Source organism: Pezoporus occidentalis, unplaced genomic scaffold (genome assembly GCF_034315485.1).
Source record: "Pezoporus occidentalis ecotype Australia unplaced genomic scaffold, CSIRO_AGI_Poc_V1 ctg118, whole genome shotgun sequence".
NCBI classification, from domain to species: Eukaryota; Metazoa; Chordata; class Aves; order Psittaciformes; family Psittacidae; genus Pezoporus; species Pezoporus occidentalis.
In genome coordinates, this window is record NW_026912972.1 from 5,211,983 (window position 1) to 5,227,365 (window position 15,383).

The following is a 15,383-nucleotide window of genomic DNA, read 5'->3' on the forward strand; positions in this document are numbered from 1 at the left end:
GCAGCTGTGCTTGTTAGTAAGAGTTTTAGAGGGGGAAGAAACTGCAGTTATAAATGACATGTTTAGTTGAGCAATGGCAGACCCAAGGAGGAGAGAGGCATAGGCTTGCCAAAATTGGATGCATATCATGCAGATCAGAAGGTAGCAGACATGGCCGAAGAGGTGGTGGGTGCACCATCCCTGAAGACATTCAAGACCAGGCTGGATGTGGTTCTGGGCAACCTGATCTAATTGAAGGTGCCCCTGCTCATGCAGGAGGGTTGGACTAGATGACCTCTGTCAGTCCCTTCTAACCCAAACCATTATATGATCCTATGGAAGCAAGTGGTGGTGTTGGCCTTTTTTTTCAGTCTTGCAGGGCTTTTACAGACATTTGCTTTAGAGAAAAAGTTCAGCTTACTTGCTTATCTGAAAAACTATCTTAAAGCAACAAACAGGAGCATTTGTGAATTCAGTCTGTAAACCAGGTTTGTGTGTGCAACAAAATGTGCTCCTAAACTTTCTATAGAATTCATGACTTTGAAGTCACTGTTTCACAGCAGTTGGTGTTCATCACATGGTTAATTCGGATGCTACAATAAGCAAAAGTTCTTTTCTTCTGAATCTTCATATCTATACTACAAAAAAATTCCCTGGACAGCATTTTCTTTTAGGAGATCAGTACTACATTAGTAACAGACATGGCCAGACTTGCTAAGATACGCTTTTGTAAGCATCATTAAACATATTATTTGTGCAATCTCGTTGCAGTAACTCTTTATTCATGCACTTAACACTGCCAGATGCTAGGCATAAAAGCACTGCACACTTCTGGTGGTGAAATTCTGTGTGCCTCTTTGTTGTGCCTATGATAACTGTAGAGCAAAGCAGAGCAGCACTGTAAATACTAATTCTTGCTGGGCACTCAGACAGTGCTGGTTCTTCAGGTTTGATCCGAAAGCCAGTAAATGCAAACAAATGCAATGATCCTGTGACTGAAACAACAGCATGGACAAAACATCTCTGAATAAAATCAAAATTCTTGCCACACAGGTACTGACTTTTTCAAGGATAAAGACATTAAAACTTACAAATAGTTCCCACAATGCAGTATGGCAAATTACCTAAGTATTAAATGCACGGGGCTTTAAGTGCCTTGGCAATATGCCAGTGATGAAAAGTGAGTCCCTCTGTGCCTGGGCATAATCAAAGTGGCAAAGTGTCTACAACCTCTACTGGCATCTTTACCCAACTGCTCATGCATTCAAGGAAAAGAAAAGTCTGAAGACAGGTGCTTGCTGTAACAAGTCGTCTATTCAGAATAATTTATAGCAGTGTCAATAACACAGCCAGTAGATGATTTGAGACAGAGACCCCTAATCTCTTGAGTAACTCAGGTCTTCAAGAGATCAGTGAGAGTTTACCCCAGCTACAGACCAGAAAAGGTATTTAAAGGCTAAGCCCATTTTAGAAGAGTTTTTATTGATCTAGCTGCATACAGCGTCAAATATTTCAGCACAGTTAATTAATAGAGTTAAGATAGATCTGCTTTGTATAACCATTGAGAAAGAACATAACTGGTACTTTCTTCTTAAAGTCAAACATATTCAAATCCCTTTAAGCTAAAAACCAGGCTCCCTCTTTTCTCTGCTTTCCTGGGACTAATCTTGAAAGCTCAAATATCAATAAATCAGGTAATCAATTTAAAAAGAATACAACCAACCAAAAAAGAACTTATGACTCCCCTACAAATGCTTGAGGTGTTCCAAAGCAATCTGAATTTGGCTCTATGCTTTGCTGGAAAGAAACGGACAGTTGCTTGCTTTAGCAGAACAACTATCCAGACAGAAGGGCTTTTCTTTAACCAAAGGCAGTGGCTGTTACTCACCACCTTTTCTATCTGCACATGGGCATGACAGTGTCTCTAAGCAGTCTGGAAGAAACTAAGAGTTCATAGCAAGCTCTCATTTTAAAAAGCGACACAACAGTCATTGACAATCAAAACACTGCTTACTGTCCATAGAGACCATTAGAGATGCATTAATATGGAACTTTATCATCCCCCAAATAAATGATGCTTTCAAGCCAACACCCTTTCTTCAAGATGAGAGGTGGTGTCCTTACAGGTCAATACACAAACCCTCCAACTTCCAGTGCCTCTCCTGGCATTTTCTGTATTTTTACCTGCTTGGATTCTGAAGAAAATCAATTATGTCTTGCAGTTGCATGCTGCCCTGAAACACATCGGGGGCCAGCAAAAGAAGGTGCCACAGGGAGGCGTCATTCTGCACTTGGGAGATGAGGTTTAGAAACGAGACCATTTCATTGACAAATGCTGCCTGGTACTGTGGGTTGTGTTGCACCTTAACAAATAACAATGCAAGGAATTATTTAAAAACAAGAACCCTTTCTGCCATTGGGTCTTTTTATACTTTTCAGCTTGCACTGCACTTGTATGCAACTCTACAAAACAATACATTCAAAGGGCTGTAGTGACAGGCAACAACTGAGTGACTGTGCTTTACCTTCACATTCCTGATTGTACAATAAATTCTCTGTTTAGACAAGCCCTACAATGCACAATGTTCCAAACAGCCCGAAGACTAGGAATACAAGAAAAATTAATATCAATCCTCACCCTGGCAAAAAAGAAGGTATTACCTTTAAAGGATTCCTTTGCTTTTAATTATATAACTTTCCCAAAGACAAGCACTGCTTCAGTCATGAATTGTTGGACTAGATGCAGGGGTTACTGGATGAAGTTCTACAGCTGAGGTAATACGCAAATTAAATTTAATGCCTCCCCGGCTTTAAATATTCTTATTTACTCCACATCTTCACTGTGTTCTATCTACCTATTGCTGCAGCAGGGCAAATAAGGAGAAACAACACCTAGTCATGGTGAGAACCTTTAATGGCCACTAGCTGACAGCTAGGTGTTCTTGCCTGTCTGAGCTGTGTACTCAATTCCAAGGTCTTTGGGCTAATTCCATTGGCAAGATTTAGCTCAGCCTCATCATGCACTTTGGTATAGAGATGAGCAGCTCCTACCAGCTGGGGTCACATTCTATCTCCAAACACTGCAATAATGTGTGTGAACTAACAAAGCTACTAGCGGCAGATATTAGGAAAGGACCCACTTACCTCGGAGAGCTGATTTCTGAACTCTTGGGTAAATGACTCTAAAAGTGATAGGTCAGTAAAGCAGAATGTCTGGTGGATATTGGCTACCATCTTCTCTTCAGCAAGATCAGGATGTGTTACATATCGTGAAAACACCTCACACAGAATGACTTTGAGATTTGCTGCAGTTGAATATTGGGTCTGGCTCTAAAAATAAGATGTCATGTTAAAGGTAGTTTTAAAGCAATACTCTGTTTGGGACAGTTTTAAGCACAGTGATGAGACTTTAAGTAGTAGTGCTGACATACGAAAAGCATTGTCATTACAAGCACACACACACAGAGAATACTAAGAGGTGAAGAGAGAAATGTGTGCATAAATGTTCGTAAGCCTTAATACAAAAACATAAGCATGCTAGTGCCCATTAAATGGTACCAAGTTTCTGTTAAAAAGTAGTTGTTCCTATAGATAGTCAACACCTACATAGTAAACACACACTGCCTCTGATGCCACTGCAGAAGTATTGTGGGTAAATAACAAATTGAATGTCAAAGCCTGTAACATCGTATCTTTAATTTTATGTGAAAGAAAACACACTCAAAACACCCTAACTCACACAAGTTTTGAGCAAAATATCTCAGGGTATTGCGTGTGACTGTTTGGTAATTCATGCTATTATGTCCCACGGTGTCCGGTTTATCTGGTTTCTGCTTAGAGGTTAATAAATTTACTACAAAGCTTAAAATCCACCCACAATAACTGTCTTCCTTTTCCCAAAATAAATAAGTTAATTCATATAATAGGGGAGATCTGAAAGCGATGAAGGCTGTATGTTGGTACTTTGAGCTTCTAACTCTTTAAATATGATACATAAACGTTCACACTCAGCATTTATGCAAATACAGACTTACCTTCCCAAAATTGAGAATTTTGTTGAACATGTTGATGCCGGAAGTCAAGTTGGATGGTAATGAAGTATTCTGAAGGGCTTTTTCTCCATGAGATACCAAATCCCTAAACGCTGCAATAACAATTTGAAACACTATATTTTACTTAATGTCTTTTAATCTCTTTGCCACATCAAACCATGAGACAAGATAGCCAACCACAGCTTTGGGCAGGCCACCATTATTCATCTGTTCCCAATGGTACAGCCAATGGCATCCTCTAATTACTTACTTAAGGTTTTTTCCTGACATAATTGAACCCTGGATTACACTATTTCCTTATGGAACTTCTAAAAATTAAATGCATTTAACTATGTGCTTACAGTTCAACATTAATTCCCACCTTTTTTCTCCAGTTCTGCAGCTCCCCTGTGCAGGAAGAGACATGGGTAAGCCTTCCAAGGAAGCTCAAGCAAATAGCCCTGTAAGGAAGAACTCTCCAGGTGCCTTTGGCACCTGTGTGTGGTACTGGTTATTCAGAAACAGCTCTGACACAGATTTGTAGCACTGCTGCCCACTCTACACAGAGGCACACTGCCAGGTCTCCAGCTTGTACAGAGCTGCACTCCCAAAACTACACAGCTCACAGAAATGAAAGGAGCTATGCCATTTTACACCAGCAAAGGCTATCACCTGTGATCTTTATTTTATTTTTCAAAAGTAAGATGTAGAACTGAGCACCTCCCTGACCATCTGTGGCCATCAAAATGAGCTGCTAGCTCTCATCACTGTTCTTTGATCATTGTTTTTCCCCCCCCACTTCTGCATTCAGTGCCCTTTGTGTTCTGCTTCTTTCTGCCTGTACACCAAAGAGCAAGTGCACTGGCAGGAATGCTAATTGGAACTGTGAATGGCTGGGGCAGAACAGTCACAGAATGCAAAGCTGTAATCATTCCTTTGGTTGTGAGTTCCCTAGAGAAAAGACTATCCATCATGGTGGCTTGTGGACAGTAGTAGCCATTACCATCAATAAATAATAATTGTAATGATTTTATGGAAAATTTAAGTCTGAGAGTTCCTTCAAGGAAGAAAATCACATCAGAGGAGTGCATCACCAGCAATAAATATCTGCTGGGGCACAGAAGACAACTTATTTGCTGGGTAAGTGTGAATAAGAAATGCATTTAAAAACAAATCGTAGGCTGTTTATGGACAATTTGTGGGCAGTAAAAGGGCAATATTCCATAAACAGCCAGGTCTTTCATTAATGTCCAAACAGTCTGTGAGCTCACATTGCTCCTGGGAAGTGCAGAAATTTAACCCTGGTTTCTTAGGGAAATTCTGAAGGTTTTCTAGTTACTTGCACTTATTCCCAAGAATTTACACTAATGTCATGGCCATGGTCATGTTCCTGTAGAGAACACATAAATCATTTTAGCAGTGCTCTAAGAATTGCATCTCTGTCCAGAGACCTTCAAAAGATAAACCTTAAAAAGACCAGAACTTTGCAGAGCAGCAAATAACCTACCCAGTGAAGCGTTATTGCTTTTAGGAACCTCTGCTCTCCATGGTGATGAATGGTTGTTCTTGGCTGCACTGGATGAGCTCCTTCGCTTACTGCGGAGGAAGAAAAGAAAATAAGACACCTGTAACAACTCACAGAGTTTCTTATGATCAAGCTTACACTTAACTACTGCATGACTTAGAATGGGTCTATAGCTGGATTTCATGGGAGGTGTGTTGAAATCTGGGTTGTCCAAAAGCCTGGCTCCTTCTAGAAGCATGGCATGTATGTTGGTGAACGCTCTCAGACATGAAACAGGAGGGGACCACATTCATGCCTACTCTTCAGGAACACCAAGGACATACAAGGCTTAACATATGCATTTGGTCTCATCTTAAATTCCCACTTCTGGAAAGAAGGCTTCCTTGTATCAAGTCCTGTTCTGCCCTCCACCAACATACAGCCAGTCATTCACAGTCTAGGAGGTTCCTCCAGTGCATTGATGATAACTTCTTAATGCAAATGGTGGACGAACCAACTAGGAGAGGAGCGCTGCTGGATCTGGTACTCACCAACAAGGAGGGTCTGGTTGAAGTAGTGACGGTCAATGGCAGCCTGGGCTGCAGTGACCATGAGATGGTGGAGTTTAGGATCTTGTGTGGGAGGAATAGAATACCTAGCAAGGACACATTTCTGGATTTCCGAAGGGCAAACTTTGGCCTCTTCAATCAATTGCTAAGGGAAGTATCATGGCAAAGGGTACTAGGTGGTAAAGGGGCTCAAGATAGTTGGTCAGCATTCAAGAGCCACTTCTTCAAAGCTCAGGATCAGAGCGTCACAATGAGTAGGAAGTCAAGTAGGGGAGCCAGGAGACAAGCATGGTTAAACAAGGAACTGCTGGGTAAACTCGCACGGAAAAAGAAAATCTATGGATTATGGAAGGAGGGGCTGGCCACTTGGGAGGAATATAGGACAGCTGTTAGAGGATGTAGGGAAGCAATTAGGACAGCTAAGGCCTCCTTGGAACTTAATCTGGCAAGTCAGGTCAAGGACAAGAGAAAGGGCTTCTTCAAATACATAGCAAATAAAACTAACACAAGAAGCAGTATAGGCCCACTGCTGAATGAGGTGGGTGCCCTGGAGACAGAGGATATAAATCACTGCTCAAATAGTTTGCCTTTGTGACAAACTCACCCGTGGTTTTATATTCAGAGCTGTACCTTCTGTCCTGCTAGTTTTGCTATAGCTACTTAATAGTTGATGATTTTTTCTTGTAGAATACAGTGTATTTATAAGGCTAACATTCACCACACAAGGGTAGGTATACACACACAGCTGTATGACACTTCACAAAGCCAACTACTAGCATCAATAGTGGTCAAGATGCTTATTAATGACTCATGTGACTTGAACTACAGTTTAGCCAAATCCTTTGATTTTCAGTTGGCAGGAAAAAACAGTTATTTCCTAAACAGCTATACAGAAACCAAACCCAGAAAGTTTATAGCTATTGAAACCCATGGAAAATCTCAAGCTTTGGCACTAGAAGTTCCCATTTCTTCATTTCAATACCCCAAATTAACCATTGTTTAACATGCCCAAGAAAAAACTATTGCAATGAGGAAATGAGGGAAGAGCTGTGAATCCAGGCATCCAGTCTCTATGTGGCTCTGTGCTCCTCTGCTGTGTGACCTTGAATTTGATTAGGATTCACCTCCAGTCATCCATATATTTAGTCATCCAGATTCTTTCTAACCAATGGAGACATTCTGACCATTTACTTGTCCCAGGAAATGCCAGTCCTCTGCACTAAAGAGGACGCTTAAGAAGCAACCCACCCCAAGATCCCTCACCCTTTTTAATGGGCTGTCTAGTGGAAACTATGGGACCTACTTTAGCTCTTCAGACTCTCAAGCTCTGGCCAAGGGAGGTTTTGAGGCTCTGACATAGCCACTATTGAACAGCCTCTCACCTGAAAGCAAAGATGAGCAACCAGGGACCTTGTGTGCAAAATGCCCAGATTGTCAGCTCTGGATGAACAACCAGGACTCAGAGTGGCATTTTCCCCAGGTGTGTGCAGAACCAGGCAGCAAAGACATACAAACAACTGTGGCTGGCATGTATCAAAGCATATGCTACTTGGCTTCAACTGAAATATCAATGAAATCAAAATGCCTCCACTGAACACTTCAACAAACTGACATTCCAACAAAGTATGGCCAGCCAGCTCCATGCTGCAAATCTACATGCTTTCGTGGGCAAAAACTTCTTCATTTCCATCTGTTTCCCAGTAGGTTTGATGGCTTCCAGAGAGGACACCAGACTGAGTCTGGCTGGCACCTGGGGGACCTACTGAAAGAGCAGTCTCTCCAGAACAAATGTACCTCGAACTAGAGCTGTTTGGAAACATTTGCCATTTCCAGTCAAAGCATCCTCAGCTGATGGACACAGTGGCAGACCAGCAGGCTGGGCTGCTCTTGGTGCAGATCTTACCCACTCACACCCTGAAGGACCTGAGCCACAATCATGCCAAAAAAAACAAAAGTGCATTTGCTCTAATCTGGGTGACCAGAAGCATTTTTCCTCTCAGGGACTAAAATTCTACTACCAAGCCTGGATCAATTGACACATTACTGATAGCTGTCCCCAGTATGAAGATTTTTAAAGTGCCCCATGTTGAAGCCTATATTCTCATTTCTAAGTGTTCAGATATCTGAGACTATATCTGTGTTATAACAGGTATCTGAGATCTCTGTTACAGACACACCAGTACATACAGACATCGATGGCTGCTCCCTCCACCTCAAAGCAAGTTTTGCTTTACAGCTTGAAACACCCAGATATATTTAGATCCCCTTACAGTCTGAGAGATGATATGTCATTAAGTCTTGGCAGTAGATCTTCTGGTATGTATGGTGTGCCTTTACATCTGGCATCTGAATCACACAGCACGGTTTGCAGGAATGGGAAGAAGCCTGCACTAGGAAGGTTTCGAGGTGCAAGATAACCTAGAAGAAGGAGGATAAAGAAAATGTCATTATTATGATGAGGACATGCATGGGTTTTTTTTGCCATGTGTTTCTATTAGTATGTGTTATTTTCTCTTCCCAAACCACAGACTGATTCTCAGTTTCAGTGAGGCTCTTTCACTCCACCCTGGCAGCACTATCTGCCACATCCCAATAGAAACACTTTCTCAACACTGCCAAAGCCATGAAAGGCGCTTTTTTTAATAAGAAAAAGAGTCAAGCTATTTGTAAGATACCTGTTGGCCCTGAAGCAACTGCAGATTTCCCCCTCCACTCCAAAAATGCAAGAAACAGGCCAGAAATGACAGAAGCACCCTATTTATTATATCCTAATTCTACCTTTAAAAACTAAAATAAAAGTAGGCATACGTCCAAAGTAACCTGAAGCACTCATAAGAGCATGTTCTCCAAGTCCTTGTTGGATCAGTTTCAAGCCAGGTTGATAAGAGGGCTCTGTCTCAGCTTTTACCACAGGAAGGGGCAATGGATATAGCACCTCCTTTGCTCTTTGTGCAGACATGTCCAGGGAAGGAAGAGGAGCAATCTAGCACCATCACCCCTTCTGTGTCTCCTGCCGTCTCAGAGCAGCTACTGAACCATCTGCTTGGTGACCTGTGCTGCTGGTAGCCAGCACTGTGGGGTGAGATGTATGTCCCTGTCTCCCATTTCTGCAAGCACAGAGTGGACCTGAGTAATTAGCGACTTTAGTAGTTCATGTGCCACTTGCCCCATGCTGCTCACTGCCAGCCCGCAGAGTTCACCAGCTGCTTCTCCTCTCAGTGACAAACATCCTAATAAATCTCAAACCTCTTCTGCTGGATCACAGCAACATATTATTTAAAATAATCATTTGGAAAATTACCTGGCAAAGGACATTGCTATTATTTCTACTATGGGAAGGAGCCAGATATACAAAAGGCCCACAGGCAGGCTTGTGGTAATAGATTACCTTACTCTTTAGTCTTGAAAGATGACCTGTGACTCTCACCCTGGCACAGCTTTGTCTCTAACCCCTCCAACAAAGACACCATACTGCATTTGTACTGCATCTATTAATTATAGCAGTGCTCAAACAAGAAATGTTCCCAAAGGGAATGGCAGTGCCAGATGAGGACATGACTGTTGGTCTCCCTGAAGAAGACTTGCCTTTCCTGAGCTTTCCTCAGCACAGCTGGTTACAGCCCATGAGTGTGCATTGCATTTTTCGATCAGAATGTGAAAGCTCATGGTTTAGCACGAGTTCCCACTACTTCAGGCCAGAGAGTGTTGGGCACAGAGCTCTGCTGAGACCTGCAGAGTCAAAGGCACCCATTTTGAGTGGTGCTGCGATTCTCTTGGATGCCTCAACAGAGAACTGCTCTGGAAAATGAAAGGAGATACCCTGCCAGAGGAGAAAGCTGCCTGCTGTGGGAAGCTCCCCCAACACTCACTGCATCCCCCAGGCCACCAGAAGTTACACAGCAGGCTGAGCCAGCTCCTGGTAATCACAGAGCACCAAGGAGGGCAAAAGATCTTTCTTATCCCTACAGGCAGGCAGTCCTTCAGGTGTTGGGGCCAAAGGACAAAACACACCACTATACAGGTTTTGAAGTGTAATTAACCTGCTGCCCACAAGCAAAACCTTAGAGTAGGGCACTTTAATCTGGAAGCATCCTTGTCGGAACATCCCTGTCTGGGATGTTTTGCCCTTTGAGATTACCAATTGCAACCCCGCAAAATGGCCTTTTTCCCTCTCATCTTCCTTCTGATCTCCCGCACCCTCACTCCCATGCAGGAAATGGACTTACTTGCCAGTCGAAAAATGCACAACAGACCTCACTTTATCAGTGCCCCTACCAAAATGAAGCTTCAAAGGCCTGGGAAGCCATGAGGTTCAGGATAGAGAACATAACCATAATGAGACAGGTAGGAGCCCGGAAAGAAACAGCTATACCCTCCACTGCCATCCACACAGAATCATAGAATGGCTTGGGTTGGAAAGGACCTTAAGATCATTCACTTCCAACCCCCTGCCAAGGGCAGGGATGCCTCACACTACAGTATGTTGCCCAAGGCTCTGTCCAACCTGGCCTTCAACACTGGAGCATTTACCACTTCTTTGGGCAGCCTATGCCAGTGCTTCACCACCCTCACGGTAAAGAACATCTACAAATGATGACCAGGGCCAGGATCTAAGCCCATGTCTCTTAGTAGACCTGGAGCAGCTAAAGCTGTGTAACAGGATGGCAGAGTGGGGAATGAAAGGATGAGGCTGGGAGCTTGGGGAGCACTGGTCTTCTCTGGAGCAATGTGAGATGTGTAGAGGCAATTACAAAAGAGATCCTGACGAATCCAGAGGAAGACACTTTCTTGAGATATATGTAGTAATAAAAAAAAAAATAAAATTGGACCTAAAGGTGGTACACTTTGACCAAAATGGACAATTAAACAATCAGTTGCTGTACCACAAGCAACTGATGCTCGCAATATGCTTGTTCTTATGTACAGCATAAGAACACAGTGATGGTATCAGTTCTTTCTTAGCTTTTTATTTTGGAACAGCAGCCTGAAAAATAAAGAGACAGGAATTCATGACCTATAATTTGGAAGTGCTGCTACTCATGGTGGTGGCACGATGCCTGTGAAGACCCCATTGGCCTGATGTGATTGAGGTATTCAAGGAGGCTTTGCGAACTCACATCAGATGTTGAGCAGTTTGCTGGAACCTGGGTACAACCATGGGGCCTGATCCATCACTGAATCACTGCAGGCATGAACCGATGTAACCTCATGATGTTCTCGGCAATGAAGAGGGGACTTTTCTGGAAGAGGCCTGGACTCTGACTGAAGTTAGAGAATTAAGGAGGTTCTTCAAGCAGACCATGACGCAGAAAAATCTGAAATGTCTGAGTTGACCTCCCATTTGCTCTAAGTTAGTCCTATGTTGGTTCTTAACCCTGAGTATCAGCATAACCATCCTCTGTGTCAAGCACTTAAATAACACACAGGATGCATCGTGATGAAATTGATTGATGTTACATTAGCTCTGCTGCCTACATGGAGGAAATCTCCACTGACTCCAAATAAAGTTTAAACACCTGGTTCAGATGCAGGCACCCCTTCCACAGACACACTCCACTGGGAGATGAATTCCACCCCTGCTTTCTCATGTGACAGCTGATTATGCTGAAGGGGACATACTGTGCACACTGCGTTCTTCACACACGGGCTGCACAGAACCAAGAACAGGGTGGCCAGACTGGTGTAACAGGTCTGTCACTCCCAGGTGACAAGCAGTCAATCTCACCACCATTAGAGCCACCAAATACTTGTCTCCCTGTTCATACTGCTTTGAAAATCATAGAATTATAGAAACAAAGAGGTTGGAAATGGCCTTTAAGATCATCAAGTCCAACCTTTACCCCAGCACTACCAAGGCCACCACTAAATCATGTCACTATGGGCCTCGTCTGCATGGTTTGTGAACACTTCCAGGGACGACGACTCCACCACTGCCCTGGGCAGCCTGTTACAATGCGTAAATACCAATTCAAGGAATAAATTATTCAGAATACCCAGTCTAAACCTCCCCTGGAGCAGCTTGAGGTTGTTTCCTCTTGTCCTATCACTCGATACTTAGAAGAAGAGACCAGCCACCTCCTGGCTCCATCCTCCTTTCAGGCAGTTGTAGAAAGCAATAAGGTCCCTCCTGAACTTCTCCAGACTAAACAACCCCAGTTCCCTCAGTCATTGTTTACAGAATTGTGCTCTAAGCCCTTCCTGTCCTTCAAGGGCCACAGAGGCCAACAACTTTAATAGAAGCTGAGCAGCACAGTCACAGCAAGCTCAGCTTCTGACCATGCTGCCTTTGTCCAGCATACCTAAGATCAGAGCAGCCATAGCATAAGGCACTGTGCAGGAAGCATGGCTGATTCAGGAGCCCGAGGCCCAGACTAACATGGTGTAGCCCCAGAGTTCTTTCTTGTAACTCCTTCTCATCCTGCAGAGGAAGGAATCTACTGATGAGAAGGTGAGTCAAGAGATTAACGCCCTCCCTGCTCCATCTTTCCATCCTCCATCCCCTTGCTTGTGGAAAGGAGATGTGACTCCCCAAAGCCACACAGGCTGCTCTGCCCACACATGTAAATTCATTACCTGTGCCAGCCTCATACACCATTGCATAGACAGCCAGGGAGGAAGTTGGCTCCTGACTCCCTGCAGTGCTTTAGGAAACACTTGCAAGTACCTGTCCCTCCCTTGGCTGGGATTTATCCAGCGCGTCAGCTGCATTAGTACACAACATAAGCACTAGCTATGAAACATTACTGAAGGGAATTTGCAAAAGCTCCTCAAATTTTAAAGGACAGGATTTGATGGAGATAGTTTCACAATCTGAAACAGAACATCACCATTACTGACTTTTGTGATATTTCTACTGGTGGGAATCCCTTCAGCCTCCTACATGCTGCAGAAGATAGAAAGATAGGATTCCTATCCAAGGAATAGGGATCTACATAGACCTATAGTCCCCATCTTTATGATCCTACATCACACGCTAGAGCAGATTCACAACACAGCATAATTTGTCATTCTCCCCACTGCCTTTAGCTTTAAACCTCTGAATTTCCTAAAACTACAATTACCTTCGGAGGGTCCCACTACACTGCTTATGAGCCCAGAGGGAGACATCAGTGCACCCACAGCTGCCCCATATCTGAGAGGTCACCCCAGCGTATTTCTGGTCAAACTGACTTGTCTGCAAACAAAATCTGAGCCCAGATCTGTATTCTGTTAGTAAAGACTGACTCCTGGGTTTGCCAGCAGCAGAATCCCAAGTGCAGAGGCTTTTGCTGTCCCCTCTCACTGAGAGCTTTGATTTTCTATCACCATGGAAAGAAGGACACTGAACCTAAAGAAAACAAGACAGGAATCCCAAAGGGCAGAAGAGGCCAAGGGCTTAGAGCTGCCAAGTGCTGGTTCTCCATGCTCAAGTATCATCTAGCCAGGCCAACCACATCTCCAAGAGCTGAGAAGAGCAAAGGCGCGCAGAGTAGTCTTAATAAATACAAGATACTTATAATACATGCATGCCACTGGAAATCCTGGCATTTTCACATTTGCTTCCAAATGTGAAATTCCAAATAAAATGAAGAAAACTATCTTACTTTCCTGAATATTGTAAATTACAACATACTTTCCTTCAACATGAGCAAAACATCTTTCCTTCAAGTAAAGGTGCTTGGTAGAATAACAATGAAAAATGTCAGGGTAATAATAAATGTCACATAAGACATATTAAAAGTACTATTTCACTACGATCAATAAGATTAATTGAAATTGACTGAAGTGTTTCCATCTACCTGGACAATGTTCTATGTTGCCACATTGATTTTGCTGCTTTCATTGCAGAGGTGTCAGGCACTGACTTCAAGGAACTGTTTACTGTTTTTTTTAACAGAATACAGGCACAGCACCATGAACCCCAGTGTTACTCCCTTCAACCTGAGGCTGCCTGAGCCAAAGGACATCAGTGCTGTGAGGACAGCAGCTATTATTATCCACATCAGAACAAAGAAAAGGAAACAGGTAGTATTTTCTAGTGGTCTCCTGTGTAAACTACCAACCAGCTCACCCAGTGTGCTGCTAAGCATCTTCATTTCCCTCAATTCCCCAGTCCCAGCTCTGCTACTAAGAGAGATATTTTGCAGCCCCATCATTTGAACATACATATCCCCTTAAATAAAAAGGAGCTACTCCAACCATTTCTTTTGCTTTCGAAAGATCACCCATGCATTCCTTCTCCCTTTTCTGCCCACACTGTATATCTGGTTTCAGGGCTTCCTGCCTTGCTCTGCCCTCTATCCTGCAAAACCAGACAAAATCTATATTCCATTTATTCCTTATCAAAGATGTGGGATTTCCATTATGAATGGCTTTCTTAAATAAAAGTAGGTACATTAATTGTATTTTCTTCCTCCTTCACGATTAATTTAAAAAGGCATAGTGAGTTTTTCTGTTTTCTATCCTCCCATAGTTCAGTATCATATCATTACAACTTCTTGGCCATGAAAAGATTCTCTTGGCTTCAGATCTCACACACTCTGATACTGCATATACCTTATGCATTAAGTCCTTCCATAGTTCTTAAAAAATCCATACAAATCTCAGTTCCCTCACTGGTGAATTAGAGGCACTAATGAGCAAATGGCTTCATTAGGAAGCATTGTGTTTAAGTGAAAATGCATTCAATCATTGCTCAATCATACAAAGAGACTTAACAACTGTGACTCTTCAGCAAAGAAAAAGATGGCCAAAGAGTGGTTTGATACAGAAATAAATAAAACCATGATCAGCAATGAAAAGGGTGAGTAAATGACCATCCCTTGCAACACAAGGACAAAGAAACACATTATGATCATGAGGTAGCAGGCAAAAGGGAGAGAAAGTGACTTTTAAAAACAAATAAATAAATAAATAAAATACCAAAATGTTGTGGAACTCACTGCCATGGGGTGCGGTATGCTGAAAAATAGACATTCCTTTATAAAAGAATTGGACACATTCACAAAAATATACTTGGCAGTGGCTACCAAATATAATTAACATAAGGAGGACATGGAGCTGTTGGAGCAAGTGCAGAGGAGGCCGCAAGGATGATCAGGGCTGGGGCACCTCCCATACAAAGACAGGCTGAGAAAGCTGGGGCTGTTCAGCCTGGAGAAGAGAAGGCTTCGTGGAGACCTCATAGCAGCCTTCCAGTATCTGAAGGGGGCCTACAGGGATGCTGGGGAGGGACTCTTCATCAGGGACTGCAGCGATAGGACAAGGGATGATGGGTTTTAACTGAAACAGAGGAAGTTCAGGTTAGATATAAGGAAGAAG

General features: G+C 43.0%; 1 protein-coding gene across 1 annotated transcript in view; it reads right to left on the reverse strand.

Annotated features, from left to right (window-relative positions):
- ABCA12 (ATP binding cassette subfamily A member 12) overlaps positions 1–15,383 on the reverse strand; it is an 85,767-nt gene that overhangs the window by 57,606 nt on the left and 12,778 nt on the right. Inside the window, exons 3-7 of the mRNA XM_062603527.1 lie at positions 8,354–8,501; positions 5,518–5,606; positions 4,014–4,123; positions 3,124–3,309; positions 2,164–2,342 (exon numbers count right to left, since the gene is read on the reverse strand). Coding sequence (XP_062459511.1) covers positions 2,164–2,342; positions 3,124–3,309; positions 4,014–4,123; positions 5,518–5,606; positions 8,354–8,501 — 712 coding nt within the window. The remainder of the gene's footprint in view (positions 1–2,163; positions 2,343–3,123; positions 3,310–4,013; positions 4,124–5,517; positions 5,607–8,353; positions 8,502–15,383) is intronic.